This window comes from Ambystoma mexicanum, chromosome 5q, assembly GCF_040938575.1.
Source record: "Ambystoma mexicanum isolate Mex_15411 chromosome 5q, UKY_AmexF1_1, whole genome shotgun sequence".
Lineage (NCBI taxonomy): Eukaryota > Metazoa > Chordata > Amphibia > Caudata > Ambystomatidae > Ambystoma > Ambystoma mexicanum.
Genome location: NC_090933.1, coordinates 700,156,184 through 700,174,489, shown reverse-complemented (window position 1 = coordinate 700,174,489; position 18,306 = coordinate 700,156,184). Strand labels below are relative to the sequence as shown.

The window sequence follows — 18,306 nt, the reverse complement described above, 5'->3', positions numbered from 1 at the left end:
ACTGTTGGTTCTGCGACGAACTACACAATGAGAGTGAGTGGATTACAGTAGTTCATACACCCTTCACAGGTAATTGCAATATATTTACAGCCTCTGGTAAGCAGGCACTGACCGTGGTAGGTTGTAAAACATCAGTATAAGAAAGCCTAAAGGGATATCACATGAATAAAATCAAATATTCTTCATTCTTGCAAATAAGTCGATTACATTAGTATTAAAGGATTTTATATGCAAAATTGTACATGACTTCTTTGGGCTGCACAGAGTTGTATTTTTAATTCTATATAGTGGATATATTTGGCAACAAGCACGTTTGATTGTCCTGTATAAAAGGCTGGTTGATCCAAGATTTCATGCACACACGCTTTCAATGGATAGCAAATGCTTGCAATCATAAATCGTTATTTTCAGAACGTTTGAATCAGACATCCAGTATTGTTAACAGATGATGGTATTGGAGAACATCTGATCTCAGGCTGTTATTCATAAAATGTGGTCCTTTTCTCTAATCCATCCTGGCTGCTATCTGGGCATTACAAGTCTATTCGTTAGTTTTAGTTATTCATTTCAGTCACGGCCCATTTATATACCAATGACTAACGGCAGAATAAGACACACAATGTATCTAACGATGTGGGCAATGAGTGCAGCCCACTGCATATGGGAGATTGCTTGATAGCAAAACTAGACCTTTACTGTGTATTTTTATACTCTTTCAGGCATTTTCTCCAATCAGAAAAGATAAGTTCGAAGCATTTAAAGAGTACCATTTTCAGAAACTTAAAAACCAAATATTGGAAATGAGGGTAAGCATTGTCAGATTGAAAGCATTCTATAGGTGGGACATCTAGCCTACAAAGTGTGGGGCAACATTACCTCCTTGGTACATACAGACCCCATTTGCACCTATCCAGCGGCTCTCAAATGTGTCCAGCAAGTGCACCAAAGGCAGAAGAACGTGTAGAATAGTTCAATCTTTAGAGTATTCATTAGTGCAATGTCACAAGCTATTTAGGACTACTACTTTTTCATTTTGCGGTTAGTTGGTATTCAATGAACATTTGAAATGGATCAATGTATTGATCTGCAAATTTGATTTTGAATACAGATTCGTTTTTAACCTGATAAGGAAGTTTCACTTGGGTTACGATTGGACTAGAAGCTTTTGGTTTGTTGTACGTATGTGTATATAAATTACTACTAAAACATTTTGTTTTAACTTCTTTCGTTTTTTTTTTGTTTTTTTTTAATACCTTCTTGATTATGTTTTAGCCTTTAAAATGCACCCACGGGTGTTAAACGAGTCGGCCTTTTGAGTGTAGACATTACACATGTATTTAGATTCTGTTCAGAAAATATCAATTTTTTGGATTTGTTGACCAGTCAGGTGTATCGTGCTAGATAGTCTATTGAAATGGCATCAAAAGTGGATATCCATCACATTAGCACACACCTCAGGTTGGGTAACGAGACATGGGCTGAGTGGAGGCCGACCAGACTCAACGTTACCATTCCCAACTTTGCAAATAGTGTCACTGCAAAATGACAACTTAGCACAGTGCAAATATCTCCTTGAGGAGTTACAGCCACTGCCAGAGGTTTCCATGCTCACTTCTATGGATGGTCCACCACATCACAAACAGAAGAATGTAGAGCAAACCCGAACATGCTGCAAGAAATGCATTTACCTTAAAGTAGTAAGAGCACAACTAGATCTAAAATAAAGCTTATTCTATCTACACACTGATGGTCTACTTAGTGAACCCAAGAGCGCATGCCCCATTCAACACTGCTCATACATGGTCCGAACATACCCCAATCCCTGGCCCAGTGCATCCTACATGCACTAGTCAACACAAATACTGGTTGTTTGGGAATTGAAGTTCTAAATGCATATACCGATCAGTGGTCTTAGTCTGCCGAGTATTTCTGCACACTTGCTGTAGCCAGCAACTGTCAGTAAGGGCAGGCACTGGATACAGTTTAGAACTACTAAGCCAAGAATCCGGATAGGTCAAATGTGAATAGAAGAAAAAGAATCCCTCTTTAACGTAGAACATTGATGAAGTGTTTTGGAAAGAAGGAGCAATTTATTATGCAAGGCCCATGCACATCTGTGCAAAAGCTGTGCGTGCACGCAGCTCAGCAAAGATCAAATTAAGCAGATGAGGAAAACTGGTCTGGATGCTACAAAGAAAAAAGGTCCGTGGGATGGATGCAGCACAGATCAATCCAGGGTGTGCTTAGGTGGAACGCCGCTCAGAAGAATCCTGGGAAGTGCTTGCCGTAATATACATTGCACGGAAATAAATTATAATAGGAGGCCCAGATCCTATCAAGGCAGGACAGCTAATGCCATCCATTACCAATGAATGCTTCAGGGTACACCAGTCGTGCCGATTTATTTCCTTGAATCCCTGTGACTCTGGTTAATACTCGGAATCACTACATTTTCTCAATGTAACAAGGCATTATGCACCCCTCACAAGAACCCATCAGCCTCTAGTGCCACGAAAACACCCCATCATCCACAAACACGAAATCTCAAGAACTTTCCGTTCAGCATCCCAGAATATCCAGTCTTGCCCACATGACCAAATACAATAAATACAAAATTGCCACAGGTTCGGGGTGGGGAGGAAGATGGGAACAATGTGTTTGGGGCTGCGGATAGCAACGTTTTTGGAGTGAAAAACTGAACTCACGACAGAAATTTGAATGGGATCTTTCCTTCCCAGATTTAAATGGAAACTTAAAGCCTGGTGGATCTCCCAGACTTATTTATAACCGGTTCCCTCAAGACCCAGGACATCTCAATCCTAAATTCATGAATGCCATCCAAAAAATCCTGTGCCTCCTTTTGGTCTTGGCTCATTGTTGGCGATGCCAACTTTGCTAAAGTGTTCCTGTGCATACGGGCATTACAATTGGTGTAAGGATACATAGAAATGTGACTCCCTCCTTCCAGGCATACCTGCATCCAAGTTTAGAATATAAATTTTACTCAACATTATTGGTACATAGAAGCCCCATCTCGTGGGCAAAACAACGCTATGGGGAAGATGCAGGGTCGTAGGAGACACAAAATCTGGGGGTACCTGGGACACGTTGGGGACTTTGCTTTATTTATTTGTGTTTTAGTCAAAAAAACACGACTTTTCACAAAATCAGAATTAAAATAGCAGTATGTATTGAATTACAAATATCACTGTATAAAACAAGAGAAAAGAAAAGAAATGCAGCAGCAAAGAACATGTCTTTGTATGTTGCATTTCTGGATTTTTCATCTGATTTTGAGCTCATGGTAAGAGAGGAAATAACAATTACTTCCAGTGTGCCACAGCTAGGATGCCAGCTCGATAAGAGGCAGATCACCTGTAAGTGGACTCATGCCAAATAAAGGAGTTAAAGCCTTCTCTACCAACTGCAAGTTGCTACTTGTTTTTGTGTGGGGCAAGGGGACATGTGTCTCTTGGAATGGAAGGATGGGGGTTTCAAAGAAAGACATCTTGTTTGTACCTCTGAGTAAGCCGTGTAATGGGAGTAGAGGGACCAGGTGTGTGGTGATGTTGCTGCTTTGACTGCCCTCCAGGGGCTGGGAGGAAGAGGGAGGGCTGGGGGGGTGAGTACAGCAAACAAGGAGGATGAGCGATCGCAAGCCCATCCCCTTATAAGCACTCCCCAGGTCTGCAGCCAGATGTGTCGGACCCAGGGATGCCTAGTATGTGGGGTGTATGTGGACCCAGGGGGGGGTGGTCAGAGGGGCAACCCGCTATGTGGCCTGCACCTCTAGTGCACCTGCGAAGGCCGGGCCAGCCTCTCACGATGAGTCTGGTCCATCTTATTCCATCTCATGCTGGCTTCAGAGCCTAGCCTTTCTTTGCCTTTGTTATTCTGAATGCAAAGCTGGACTATGTTCCCTTCTCATTTAACATTTGCTGCAAAGCCTGATCTAGTTGATTCTCTCATATGTTACTAGGACGGCAGAGCATGCGTCCTCTGCCCTGTTACATTATTCAAAGAGCCCCTCTGGCCTTTCTTTGCCTCTCCCTTGTCTCACTGCGTGCTTGCTTAATAGATACCTCCTTGCTTGAACACTCAACATATTCTCCCTAAAACAGCAATGGCAGCTGCAGTCTGTCTTAACTTCTATTTGTTCTGTGTCTTGAATTGGCCTCTTATTTCCACTTTTCTGTCTGCAGGGGAAAGGCATTTGCCAGTCACTGCCATGATGGTTCTACCTGGCCATAAGAGGGCAACAGCGAGCCAATATTGGAAGAACATGAGCATATTATGCCAGAGGCTGGCAACTGCCTTCTTAATGCCGACACAAGAGACATGACTCTTGCCTTTGTTTCTAACAGTAATTCAGTGGATGAAGAAACGCGAGAACACACATATTGCTTATAAATGAAGGGGATGATGTCACACTTGGTTAAGACATTTTGATCACGCCAGGAGCTAATTTCCAGCTGCAATTAAGCAATTATCTTTTAGACTTCTGGCTTTAAATAACGTTAGGATCACCTGGAAAGCACAGAGGTTGCTCAACAGGGTTCCTGGAGCACGAGGGGTACCCTACTCGTGGGCATGGATGTTTAGAGGGCATTCTTGCCCTAGTTTGGAGCCTGGCCCTTACAGCCATGATGGGGGAGGGGCCTATTACTTTTGGTTGTACATACCCTTTGAGGGTGGGCAGAGATTGCCTCCTGCTTTAGCCCACTAACAGCTCTGCTTTGCAACATTATCACACATACCTGTCAGGTGGCATGTAACTCAATGCTACTAATGTTATCAGCCTCAGAAGTCTGGAATCCTTTGCCACATCAACTAGGGTAAAGGCTTGCTACCTGAGACTTACCCATGTCTGAGTCGGCATCTGTCGCCCTGTGGGGAAGACAGACACAGAAAGAGTAGTAAACAGTGCCCTTGTGGGTTTTTCACACTTCTTCCTCGGGTGGGCACAATTCACTCTGCAGAGAAAGTGGCACATGCTGGGCAACATTCTCCTACTTTGACAATATCACCCAAAGAGCGAAATTGGCCATTTGAAATACCTCTATCGACTTATTATTGCGTAATTCACACTGATGGGTTTAAGCACCTGCTTAACGTGAGATGGCAATCAAGGGCATTTGCCAACACACTCAAGAAGCACAGGACACCCTCTTACCAGTGACATGCCATGCTCACTCATTCTGATCACAAATTGCCATTTATCTGGGGTCATGTATTTATTACATGTGTAGCATCACGCAACACCCCCAAGCATCAAGGCACAAAGTAAACTGCATGGAGTGGACCACCTCCATTGGCGCACCTTTTTACTTTTCTGCCACAAAATAGAAGATTTTTTTGTGTAAAAGGCAGGTGAAATCACATTGCTTTTCCACTTTGGAAGAGTGTAAATACCTCGCGCAATTAGCAATTGTCGGCGGAATTGACAATGGCTTCCTCTGGACTCCTCCCGCTTTTACCAGGTTTCATTTCCAAGCAGATCTCAGAGGAATCCCTTTCCTTATTTCCAGCATGAGAATCCATGCTGGCATGAAGGCTGCATTGGTCTGGTGGAGCGGGAAATACAGGGGGTCCTGGTGTGACCACTCGGCTCCCGAACTCCACCGAGAAAATGCACGAAAATCTGGCCAATTAGAAAAAGCGACAGTAATAATGTTTTCCACCACTTTTTCTGAACCAATTGACCTGGAAAATGCTGTGTTGCATTGGAAGCTGAATGCATTCACTCTGCCTATCACAGGTGTTACATATTCCTTTGCACAATCTGCATTTGGAGCATCAACTAACTGAGCTACCTTACAAATTATATCTCTTCTGGGGCTTTACCGTCTTAACCCCTTAACTGCCATGGGTATTTCCCCCCAGTGCCAAGGCCTTTATTGGTGATTTCGGTATGTCACCATTTAATCCCTTGTAACTTCTTTGTTACATGAGATACCTCGGCCAAAGTTGGCCCCTTTTTTCCCCACATGTAGGTGGCCGTAACGCCACCCAGGAATCCTAGTTTGCTTTAGGGGGGGTGAAAGAAAATAACCAAAAAGGAGAACATTTGGGTTTTTTTCAGAAAATGCCAATAAAATGTTCTACAAAGAAGCCTGTGGTGTTTTCCTTGTAAGAGCTAGGAACACATGGTTTGCTGCGCTGGATTCACCATTTTCCAGGCTTTCAAGAACAGATTGAGTGGAAACCAAAATAACATTTTGATACATAGATTTCTGAAAAGTAGACAATATTCCAAGTTTAGGAAGGGGCGATTTGTGCAGGTCAGGCAACAACTATGTAGGGAAAGATTCCATAGTTTGGGGGGGGGGGGGGTAATCGGGCAAGTGAAAGAAAAAAAAAAGAAAAGAAAAAAAACAAAAACACAATTTCCACACATTTCACTCTGGTCACCCACCGAAACACGCAGCCAACACTACATGGCCTACCTTCCCGCATTCCCACAAGTTTCCCAACGGAAACGGTACCTCACATGTGTGGGTGCACCTACCTGGGTGCAAAGGGAAAAGCCTAAAACACTGGTAACCCCAAGTCTTTTCGCACAGCAGATTTTCAGGAATTTTGCTCATGTGGACACCCTACAGATTTGGGCCTTGCACGAATCGCCCCATGATTTATGACTCACAATCCCTGACAAAGTCTTAAATTTGGTGGAAAAAACACAATTTTCACTTTGTCTGGGATTGTGGGTCATAAATTCTGGGGCGATTCTCTCAAGTCAGACCTCTGTGGATTCCCACGGGTGTCTTCTTTTCGGAAATGCATGGGGTACCCTGTTTTCCTTCGTGGCTTCGACATCCTAGGCCCAAATCTGTAGGTTGTCGCCCCAAACCCTCTGGCGGTTATCAGTGGTTTAGCCTTTTCCCTTTGCGCCCAGGTAGGTTCACCCACACATGTGAGGTACCGTTTACGTCGGGACTCCAGTGGGAACGCGGGACGGTAAGACATGTGGTGTTGACAGCGTGTTTCGGAGGGAGGCAAGAGGGAAATGTCTGAAAATTGTAGTTATTTCACCAAATTTCAGACTTTGCCGGGGATTGTGGGTAATACATTCCGGGGCGATTCGTGCAAGTCACACCTCTGGATTCCCACGGGTGTCCTTTTTTTGGAAATTCATGGGGTTCCCTGTTTTCCTTGGTGGCTTCGACACCCTACGCCCAAATCTGTAGGTTGTCCACATGAGCAAAATCTGCTTTTCCGAAAGGCTTGGGGTTACGAGTGGGTTAGCCTTTCCCTTTGTGCCCAGGTAGGTGCACCCACACATGTGAGGTACCGTTTTCGTTGGAACACCAGTGGGAACGCAGGATGGTAGGACATGTGTTGACGGCGTGTTTTAGTTGGTGGCCAGAGTGAAATATCTGAAAATTGTTGTTTTTTCCACCAAATTTCAGAGACATTTCCCTCTGCCCACCCACCGAAACACGCCGCCAACAACAGATGTCCTGCCTTCCCACAGGTGTCCCCACGAAAACGGTACCTCACATGTGTGGATGCACCTACCTGGGCGCAAAGGGAAAAGGCTAAACCACTGATATCCCCAAGCCTTTCGGCAAAGCAGATTTCGCTCATGTGGATAACCTACAGATTTGGGCCTATGGTGTCGAAGCCACCATGGAAAACAGAGAACCCCATGCATTTCCGAAAAGACGACACCCGTGGGCACCCCCATTTCCACTAAAAACATCCATGGTGGTTTAGTGACCCCCACACCCACCCAAAACAAGTTATCATTTTCTTTATTTTTGTTTTGCCTCTTCACTAGGGGCAGATTGTGCTAGCACCGGGTCTGGGTTCCCTGAATGGGGAATTACCGGGCCGTTTGGAGGGCCCAGTAATTCCTCCTTCAGGGAACCGGGCCCGGACCTTCCCCATTCCCATTTCAGCCCCCATAGGGCTCAAAGGGAATGGGCGCAGGAGCTAACAACGGGCCGATTACGACCCGCCCGTTGTTAGCTCCCTGGTCCCCTCGCGGGACCCAGTAAGGACATCTGGTAAAACCAGATGTCCACATCGGGTCCCGCGAGGGAACCTCGTAATGAGGCGGAATGGGTTTAACGGGTCCGCCACCATTAGCGGCACACGTTAACCCATTCCGCCAGGGTCGTAATGAGGCCCATAGTGTCCAAGACGCAGACTTTCGAGAGGCAGGAACATGGATCTGTGCCAATTCTGTCCAACAATGACCATCATGGACCGCCCTCCACTGGGATCGCACGGTGGTCTGGTTCTACTCACATGTGCTGGGAAGCATTTGGAAAGAGCTCGGAGAACTGCGGGGCAGAATCCTCGGGGCCATGGGGCGCAGCGTGGCTGATGACCATCATTATGGGCCTGTGGGGGTACATTTTCTTTGAAACTTTGAAGTAACTGATGCTGTCATTGGTGATCAGATCCGTGAAGTAGTCCTGCGACACAAAAACATTAAAAAAGAGCATATGTGATTCCAAACGGCAATACTCTTCATTCTCATTTTCTTTTGCAGGTTTACTACACAACACGTGCAAAGAAAAAGCATCATCCCATGGTTTCTTGGATTGGAAATAACTAATACAAGCGTTTTATCTGAATTTGGAAAGAGGAGCTAATGACCCTCTCAAGTCCCCTTTCAGACAATTAAAAAAAAAGCACTTTTCTAGATGAAGAGTGGTGCGCTGGAAATTGCTTATACCTTCCTGGATGAAAATATACACTATATTCTTTTTTCATGCAGAACTGTCCCATTACAAGGGTACATTATTTTGGTCTCTTTAAGGTACTGCCATAATATCAAAAACCTAAATATTTTCAGCCAGTTTCAGGATGCCACCACAACAGGTTCTTTTCCAAATATGTGCATGGTGCATTTCACACTCAAATCCATTAACTTCGAGAAAAGGTTAGCTGCCGATTTGAAAGGCTGGATTTGCTTAGCACGCCACGGCGGCTAGTGGAAGTCTGCAGGGCAAGGGAGGAAATGGATAAAAGCCTGCAACAAAAACCTGTAAAAGAAAACCTTAAAAATGTAAATGAAAGCACCTGCCAGCATCTTCTTGCAGCCATTGCAGGTCCGATACAAGCTTCAACCAAAAAAAAAAAATGTCAGAGGCTGTGCTAGCAATTTCAAGGACTTCCAGGCATGACTAATCACATGCTGCGCGTGCAAGGGCCCATAACAGCTGCACAAATACTGCTCGAGGCACAGCCTCCATTGCATTAGCTATGTTAAGAAAAGCCAAGCAGCTGTGACCTTCATTTCTCCATGGGCAATTTCTGGTCATCGGGAGAGTACAATCAGATCCACTTTCCATGCCCTGCTGGCTGGCTCACGCACGTTAAAGCGTTTCCCTCCAAAATGGGGTAAGCCTGAACTGGCAAGTTTTTAATTTCAAGCAGCGCCAACTCAGCCCTTCATCTTTCTACGGTGGACAAACAGAGAGCCATTACATTGGGCAATAATAGCTCTACAAAATGGGAGTCCAGCATGAAGCGCTACGTAAACAATTGATAATATGTCTCTTGCCGGTTGCGACCATCCCCTTGCCCTCACAGCATCCTTTGATCAGGGAAATAAGAAACAAAAATGCACATAAGAGGGAAAAGGTACCCAGTGCACTTCACCACCACCTTGTGCAGCATTTGCCTGTGCAATGTAGACCCATATGAGAAAAGACAATATGAAAATGTAATTAAGCACAGCATTGTTGATGTGCACCACCAACTGTAGCTTACAATTTTTAGTGTCTTAGGGCACCAGTAAAAGTTTTTCTGGAGTTCGTATCGGTTTAGAGGATCATGCCATACATTCCACCATCTAGTGGTAGGCATTGACAGGGCATTGGAACGTGGGCTGAACCCTCTGAAGGGACACATTTTGAACATGCGGTTGCCTGCCCTATCTCCCCCCCGCCTTATTGACTTCAGTGCTGCTCGCTCTCCCACACCGGCTCCCTGCGAGTTCACATTATTGCATCATCCTCAACCCCCATGGATCCTTCCACCAACTCACCTACCTTAGCCCTATTCTCGGACCTGCTCTTGGCCGGGCCACGGGATTCGAAAAGGGACTGAGAGCTCCATTTGTCATGGGCTTCTTTTATGCGGCTGGAGAAAGGATTTGGTACCAAGGGCCTTGGCCCTTGGTCTAGGGACGACCCGGATGGATGAATAGCATAATACATGTACCGAGGATGACTCACCAGCCATGAGCTGAAGCAGCAGGGGGACCTGGGAATCCAAGGAGATCAGAGAAAAACAGGGCAGCCAGCAAAGCAGGATCCTAGATGGAACGATGGATGATGTGACCAAGGAGGTGCCAAGATCGAGCTAAAGTGGGACACTGGTGACCCACTACTCATTTGGTGACGGAGGCTCTGTACCTCGTGGCACTTTGTTTAAAAGAGATTACTAGGGAGGTAACACCATTGGGCCAAAATATTCCCCGCACAAGGACAGCAGTCGAGCCATCAAGGAGGACTGGGGAAGAGGACGAGGAATGGCCCATAAAAGACATCCAGCAGCCACAACTTCAAAGAAACCACTGCTCAGCAGTATGTCCATAACTGGTCCTACGAAATGAGCAGAAGATCTGTGTGGCAAATCCTCCAGCAATTCAGATAAGACTCAAATGATGTTAAGAATGGGAAGGGTCTCCACTACATATGCACATTTACTTACAAGGTTTCAGGAGCCAGCTAATATGGGCGGTTTGAGAAACCACAGGCACTCAGGTTCACATATACAGCATGTGTATTGGGGTTGTCTAGGACAAGAAACCAGTCTAGGCCAGTTTAAACTACTCAAAGAGGTGCAAAGAAGGGCCGAGTGTGAGCCTATGTTAGCAGGGACTTTATAAAGAGTTGGAGTACAGAACAGGAGAGTCTGACCCCGGGAAGAGCTTCAGAGATGATAAATGGCCATCTCCCTTCAGATGAGTGCTGAATCTGGATATCATCTGGAGAATTGGGTCCGTTTTATGAAGGACTGGACAGAACTTCCCCGAGGCCACCCTCACTCCACAGAAGGGACCGAGAGGGGCTTGCCGACAGACTCCCTGGAAATACACAAGGGTTTACGCTGGCTCCATGCAATTCAAGGTGAGCGTGACAACTCCCCACATATAATTAGATAAGCCCCCTTCATTAGGACATAGGATGTAAGGGAATTGGGGTAGTGATCGTCACTAGGAGGGCTGGAGGGCACCCTACTTTCCAAATAGAAAAATCCTGATATTTTGGATGAAATGCAACAGTGTTCCCTACTATATTGAAAGGTTAGTGAAACTTATACAAAACAAGGCATACCCGCACAAAGATGGGGATTGGGGGGGTAAACAAAATATTACTCATGGAAAGGGGAATGATATATGATATTGTGGTTTGTTAGGGTGAATTACTTCATGATTTCATTGTATTTGAGGTTGAGGGAGATTTCATTTAAAAAATAATTCTCCGTTATGAGCCTGTTGTAAAATAGGGACTGTTTCCCTGCACTGACAGTGTAACATAAATAGGTGATATTTGAATAGGACCCTAAGCTCCATCACAGATAAAATCAACATTAGACCATGGCTTGAAACACGGCTGGGTGAGGATCAGTGAAATAATAAATATTCTGTGAAAACCATAGTTAAATAAATGTGAAATTGAGAGCTTGTTAAGAGGAATCATTTCTATCCCCAGAAAATGATTGTGAATGTAAATCCCAGGCAACCCCTTATTCTGAAACTGCCCAGAGGGACTCCTTTGTGAAGTTGAAGGGGGCATATATTAATTCAATACAATCGAAAAAGATCTTCTATAGCGGTAGAGGGAAAGAGAGAGAGGGGGGGAAGAATGGTAGAGGGAGGGAGGGAGGGGGACGGGGGGCTCTAGTGGTCTGCGATTGTTCAACATTGTGGCAACTGCCCCTGCATAAAGCTGGAGGCCACCTATGTCTTGATTTAACCTTTAATTTTTATTTACATGCATTTGAGTTTTCAGAACACTGCCGGTTTATTGCCTAGAATTTTGGTGTTTGACTGTATATGAGGCGGCATTATATCACCAATGACCATCTAATGTAGAATTAAAAGATTAATCAAAATATATCTTACAGTTACAGACCTACTCCATTGTAAGGTGGTGGTTCGGTTCCTGGAGCCGCTCTTACCCCTGGCCATTCAGTCTGACATATGGAGTCACTATGAGGAATGGCCTCAAAGTCCTCCTCATGGAAAGGTTTCTGGTGGACAGCAAGATAGTGGATCCCTCCACGTGCACCCTCCGAGAGTCCCTGGTGGCTCACTTCCCCACAAATCAAGATGGGGAGTTCAGGTACCTCACCACATCTTAGATACATGTCTAACAGTGGAACAGGTTGAAGTTAAAAAAAATGTTACCCCACTAGACACACTGGGACAAGGGCATCCTGCAAAAGGATTTCTGTCCATTCTGTTAATTAAATACCCAGCCTCGTGTTTGAGCAATTAGAGTTATTTCCCACACGGTTCATATAGTATTTGGCAATTTCAACAGAAGCAGAAGAAAGTTCTTAGGATGCCACTTCCATTCCAGCTGCTCATTTGAATTTAGTGAACATTGTAAATACTTTCAATGATCAATGAAATACTTTCAAGCATGAATCAGGATACTGTAGATATTTTGCAGCAAGCAGAGAATTCAGGCCAGCTTTAGTGCACATAAATCCTTCAAGCATGCTACCGTAGGAAATTCATTTGGAAATGGACATGTTTGGCATTTGCACATCCCCAAATGATATTGCCCATAAGCTTCAGGAGTGATAGAGGCAAGACACCACACTTTATGATAAGACAGTTTGCATTTTTTATTGTAGCCACATTTACCCAAAATGTGAAATTAAAAAAAACAACCAATAAAAAAAATGAAGGACTACTGCAAAGCTCAAAGGGAAAGGAGGATGGTTTAAAACCATTTTATTCTTTGTGAAATGTATGTGTCTTGTGCTGAACCAGAAGAAGGACTCGGCGATTCACGTTCAAGGAGTTTTATTCAAATAAAAAGGAAAACAAATGCCTGACTCGCCCTACCACTATAGGGAAGTTCCCCATCTAGAAAAATAAATGCTAAGGGCGCATGTTAAAGTCCAAATTAAATCTCTTCAGTCCGAAATCCTATTGCACTTGCTGGCCGTAACACTTTAGCAAATGCCTAAAAGAGGAGGTTTAGTACAAAAGTCTCAGCAGGGTTTCTGCCAGGCCCAACTTATACTGGACTTGTTTCTCAATCTTCAAAATTCCTTTTCGTATCACAGGATATTCTTCCCAGTTTTTTTTTTTTTTTTATCAAGTTATGGGTTTCAGTCTCTCCTTTTAACAAAGAAATCTGTCTCTTGGTGTGAACATTTCCATTACTCCAGTAAATAAAGAAATACTTCCACCTTCAAGGAGTTGGAACTCCCCTAAAGTCCTCAGACAGCGTGTCTTTCTTTCACCCAAGCTATTTCACATAGGGCGGCTGTCCACCCTGTTCTGTTAGAGCTCTAGAACGTCTGGCTTTTTCAGCCCTTATTCAAAGTGTTCATGTCTTTCTTTCCCCCCCTTTCATAGGGTATTTGTACGCACAGCATCTCATGTTCCCTTAACCTGGCTCGTGTTTCCAGCCCTTAATCACAATGTTTGTATCTCTCTCAATCCCCCTTTTACAGGGTGTTTGCCCCCTCAGGTTTCTCAGACTCCCGTAACCTTGATAGCTTTTCCAGCTGTTACTCACAATATTCGTACATTGTATCGGTATGTTCTCCATCGGGTTTCTCAGGTTCCCGTAACCTTGTCTGCTTTCCCCGTGGCTACTGTTCTCTATAGCTACAGTTCGACTTGTGCAGAGTATGGGAACCCGGGATCCCTTGTATGATAGCGTCCGTTACTGGCCCACCACAGCTCCTCATGGTGCGTGCATGTCTCCCTCTCTGTACTGCAGCTCCTTGCGTGATCTTTTGGACGCACTGGGTGTCCAATTTACAAACTATGATGAGGACACCCAACTAGTCTTCCAATTAAGCGGCAAGTAAACAATGAGGATTCCGACCTAATAAACAGTGTATATTTCTATCCAACAAGGGATGACCCACAACGGAATGTGCTTAAAATGCACACAAAATATGAGATGATGCTTTTTGATTCATCCCAGGCAAGATCCAAGTTGGATCCACAGAATGCTGCTTTCTCTGCGGATGGTCATGCTATTAAACTGTGGCTAAGGTCAAAACACTGGGAGTGGTTTTCAAACCTTCTTTGAATAACAAGGCTAATACTGAGAGCATTGTAAGCAATGCCCAGTATACTTTACGCCTTCTGAGGCTTGTGAAGTCAAGGTTTCAGAGGCTAATTGTGCCACTTTAGTACGTGTCCTTGTGATGCCACGGCTGGACTATTATAATGCCCTCATGTTGGTGGCTAATAAAAAAAATCTGAGACAACTGCAAGTCCTGCAAAACGATGTGGTTCGCATCATCAAGAACATACATCAAAACAAGCCTATGTCCATCCAAAGAAGAAGCCTTCATTTGCTCCCTGTGGAGGCTGATGTCCATTTTAAGACAATGACATTGGTACACAAATGTATAAATGGTCCGGTACCTGCCCACCTTAAAGACCACATCAAGATACATATTCCGACCAGGCTCACTAGAGCTAGTGAACGAACATGCTGCTCAGCCCCCAGGAGCAAGTGGGTTAGAGGGCTGTGTAGGTCATTCATTTCTCTGCCGCCCCCTGGTGGAATAGGCTTTCTAAATTCTTGCATGCTGAAACGGACCTCTTGAAGTTTCGGAAGAGAGTGAAAACTATTGTTTTCAGATAAGCCCCTCCTATATATGTCCGCCTCTTTGCTTCTATCATCTGGTTCTTTCCCTGTGCCCTGATGCCTGCGGGCTGTCGGTGCAATATAAGTGCAAACATAACATAAACATAACATTATATACATCACATGAATGAAACAGTGTCCTGCTTTGTTGACCATGGAATTCAGGTTGTGTTCAGCATTACCTATAGCCAATAGAGGTAAAGGATTGTTGTGGAACATAGTTGTTACAGGAGATATTAAAGTATTTTCCACATCCATATATGCAGACAAGGTGGTTTGGACTGGGAGTTCTGCTCTGGAATGGGAGTCCTTGTCCCCAAGAAAGGAGCCACTTGTGTAGTGGGATCACCTCCCTAGCCTCAAAGGGGAATAGGCCAGATTTGTCACAGTGTATATTGTGGAGGTCCTACTGTGCCAAGAGGAATGGAGGGCATTTAGAATCTTAGCTCTCATCCAGGTGGGCCATGGTGGATCCCAGCCAGCAAAGGGCGTCAGAAACAAATAACATTTTTTTTAAAAAAACACACACACTGGGGAGTGGTTATACAAAATAAAAAAATAAGAAAGGAAAAGGCGAGGGGCAGCCATGCACCGTCAAACCTTGAGAGGATGTGGCCTGTAGTGATCCCCTGAGGCATGATCAATAGGCCAGGCAAGGCACTTGAGGAAGGCTGCTGCTGGTGATCACAGTACTGTATGCCAAATGCTGCTGGGGTGGGAAGACGCAACGGAGCAGGCCAACAGGCCGGAAATCCCAGTCCACATGAATGGGGCAGCCCGGATCAGAAGAGGCCAGGCATGGAGGAAAATACTTGGAGCAATACCTCACCCAGGTTTGCTAGTGCCTGGGCGGGTGGTTTAGGGTGCTGTGAGCCCTCCATGAACTCTGTTAATCGTGGTGTGGACAACGACAGTGATGACATGGTAGGAAGAGCGCTGCTAGCTCCCACCAATGGCTGAGGAAGCAATAAGCAGAGGATGTCAGTCACATCATCTAACCCCGAAACAGCCAGGGAGGATGGGAGGAGAAGAGCTAGGGTGCTCCTCATCATCAGGTACTGGGATGACCCAGGCCTTAGGAGGAGGGAGCCTGGGGTTGGGAATCTATCACACGAGACTGCAGCCCAGGTGAGGGTGGAATCCTTGGCCCCATCTAGAGCTTGGACCAGCAGGTGATGCAGCAGAAAGGGGTCCCCATCCATGGTAGATGGTGACCTGGCCGGACCCAGGATATTTGTCACGTAGGCCCACAATCAACCAAGAAGGTAGGCTGTGCAGACTCCCAGATGCGACCACCTCTTTCCATCTCATGGTGGGACAACCTCGCCCCCTCACCTGAAAAAGGTCTGCCCTGAAGGCATGTTTTCACAGGACTAAAAAGCAAACTACACTGGATGAGTCATGATAGAATACATATCAGTCCTGGGTCCAGGATGCAAAGAGACAGTACTATGCCACAAGGGTCTTACAGGCGGCAACATTAGGGGATATGTACTCTGCTGGGGGAGTACCAATGATGGCTGGCTGCAGCAGCCATCAGTTAGCACACTTATTCGGCTATTTACTGTTCTACCCAGCAAAATTCATAGCTTGACAAACCTTAATATGATCAGTACAGAGAACCCATGCCCACTTGGAGTATAAAATGAAGTCTGCTCTAGGCCAGATCGTTGAGTGGGTTTCCTTGGGAGACATAATTCAGGGCTTAAGGCTCAACCAGACCAGAGAAGGTGGCATGTAAAGGGTGGAGTGCAGCATGGGAGATATGTTGCTATCAATGGTTTTCCATGGCGTTACAATGCAATTGTCCTCTGGACAGAAAATCTGTGTGGTTAGTGTTATTGGATTGAACATGAGATGATGTGGAAGTCAGGAGATCAGGATATGGCCAATCTCCCGTTAACGACTTATCGAGAATATGGTCCAACATATTTGCTCTAATATTTAAACTTCAAAATAATGAATGCTGCTTCCACAGACATAAGGCTGGGTCTTTAACTCCAGGCCCTTAGGCATGCACTACAGGAGTCTGCGCCAGACATCATGCACAGAGGCTGGAATCTTGTCAGGTCAATTCAGCCCTTCATCCGTATGAAAAGATTCAAATTACTATTAGTTAAAAATGACATCCACTCTCTGCTGACAGTGCCAAGACACCTGCATTGGGGTTAATATTAGCTCTTCAAATTCACACAATATTTTATACCCTTCAAGCCAATAAATAAAATCCCTAATTTTAAAAGGGAAACCTATCTGACCATCACTTTCACAGTTCAGGGTCTGCAAAGCGATACCAGAAAGAATCATAAACAGGTACTTAACAGAGGTCAGTCTGGGTTCAGCACAGCCTACATAGTGGAGATGGCTCACATTGTAATCAAAGATGGCTTCCGCATGGATCACAATGTTCTTCTTATCTTTGAAACGTCTTAGTAATGTCTGCAGTAGCATTGCCAAGGGAAAATGGGTGCTCATTATGAACACAGGATAATTAAGCACTAGCTGTCCCTGGGAGTCTCAAACAATAACGTGAACACAGGGAGAGTGGACATGGCCTGCCTGTTCAGAACCTCTGACCGGTTCAAGCAAGTGCAATTGTCCTGAACCTTACATCAGCGGTTTCTCAGTTGTAATCCAAAGGGACGCTAAACAGTGTAAAACAGTCATGGAGAAATCGAGCAAGAATTAAGTGCTAAGCTTCCAACTTGAAAGCAAGCACAACATCTCGGGGTCATCCTTGATGAAGCAAACCAAAAAGTCCCAAGTAGAAATAGAGACCAAAACACTTTCAGAGAGCGCCTGTAGGTGAAATTAAATCTATACAGTCTACAGAGTTCAGAAAATTGGAGCAGGCATCAGATTGGCCACTTGCTGAATTAACAATCATAAATACTATAGATTCAAGTCACTATATCAATGACATTTTTAAAGCTCCAATGAATCCTTAACACTTAGGTTTGTGGGGCGGGGTAATAAATGAGTTCGTTTTGCACAGCTGCAGGAAAGTAATACGAGTTAATGGAATATGTGTATCCATGAAGTGGAGCTAATGGCACATCAAAAATGAAGTGGGGTTATTCTGCAGGATTCCTTTTTCCCCCGCTAGGCTGGGGATAAATAAAAAGGGGTGGGAAAGTAGTACATCATTCAGATTTACTGACTATCCATGCATTTTGCATGCTGTAAAATTGCAGTGATGCTGGCTGCCAGCTTGAAACATCGAATTTGTACGACTAGCAGAAAATAAAAAATAAAATATAAATTAGGGCTAATGAGCTAAGCAACATGTGATAACACACTGCACTCGTGTGCCCCACGCTTGTTCCTTAGAAAGGGATGTTACTTGTTGCCTCATATGACTGAAGACTGCTGTGGCTTTTAAAAAAGGTATAATTCATTCCCATCCCTTAACATTTGTTTTTGTTGGGCAGGGAAGTACATTTGTGTGTTTTGCGTAGCTGTAGGAAACTAACAAAAATCAGAAAAATAA

General features: G+C 44.7%; 1 protein-coding gene across 5 annotated transcripts in view; it reads right to left on the bottom strand.

Moving 5' to 3' along the window:
- SULF1 (sulfatase 1) overlaps positions 1-18,306 on the bottom strand; it is a 323,346-nt gene that overhangs the window by 116,131 nt on the left and 188,909 nt on the right. For all 5 annotated transcript variants that reach the window (XM_069621162.1, XM_069621159.1, XM_069621161.1 and 2 more), the window contains one exon: positions 8,254-8,423. In XM_069621162.1, the coding sequence (XP_069477263.1) occupies positions 8,254-8,423 (170 nt within the window). The remainder of the gene's footprint in view (positions 1-8,253; positions 8,424-18,306) is intronic.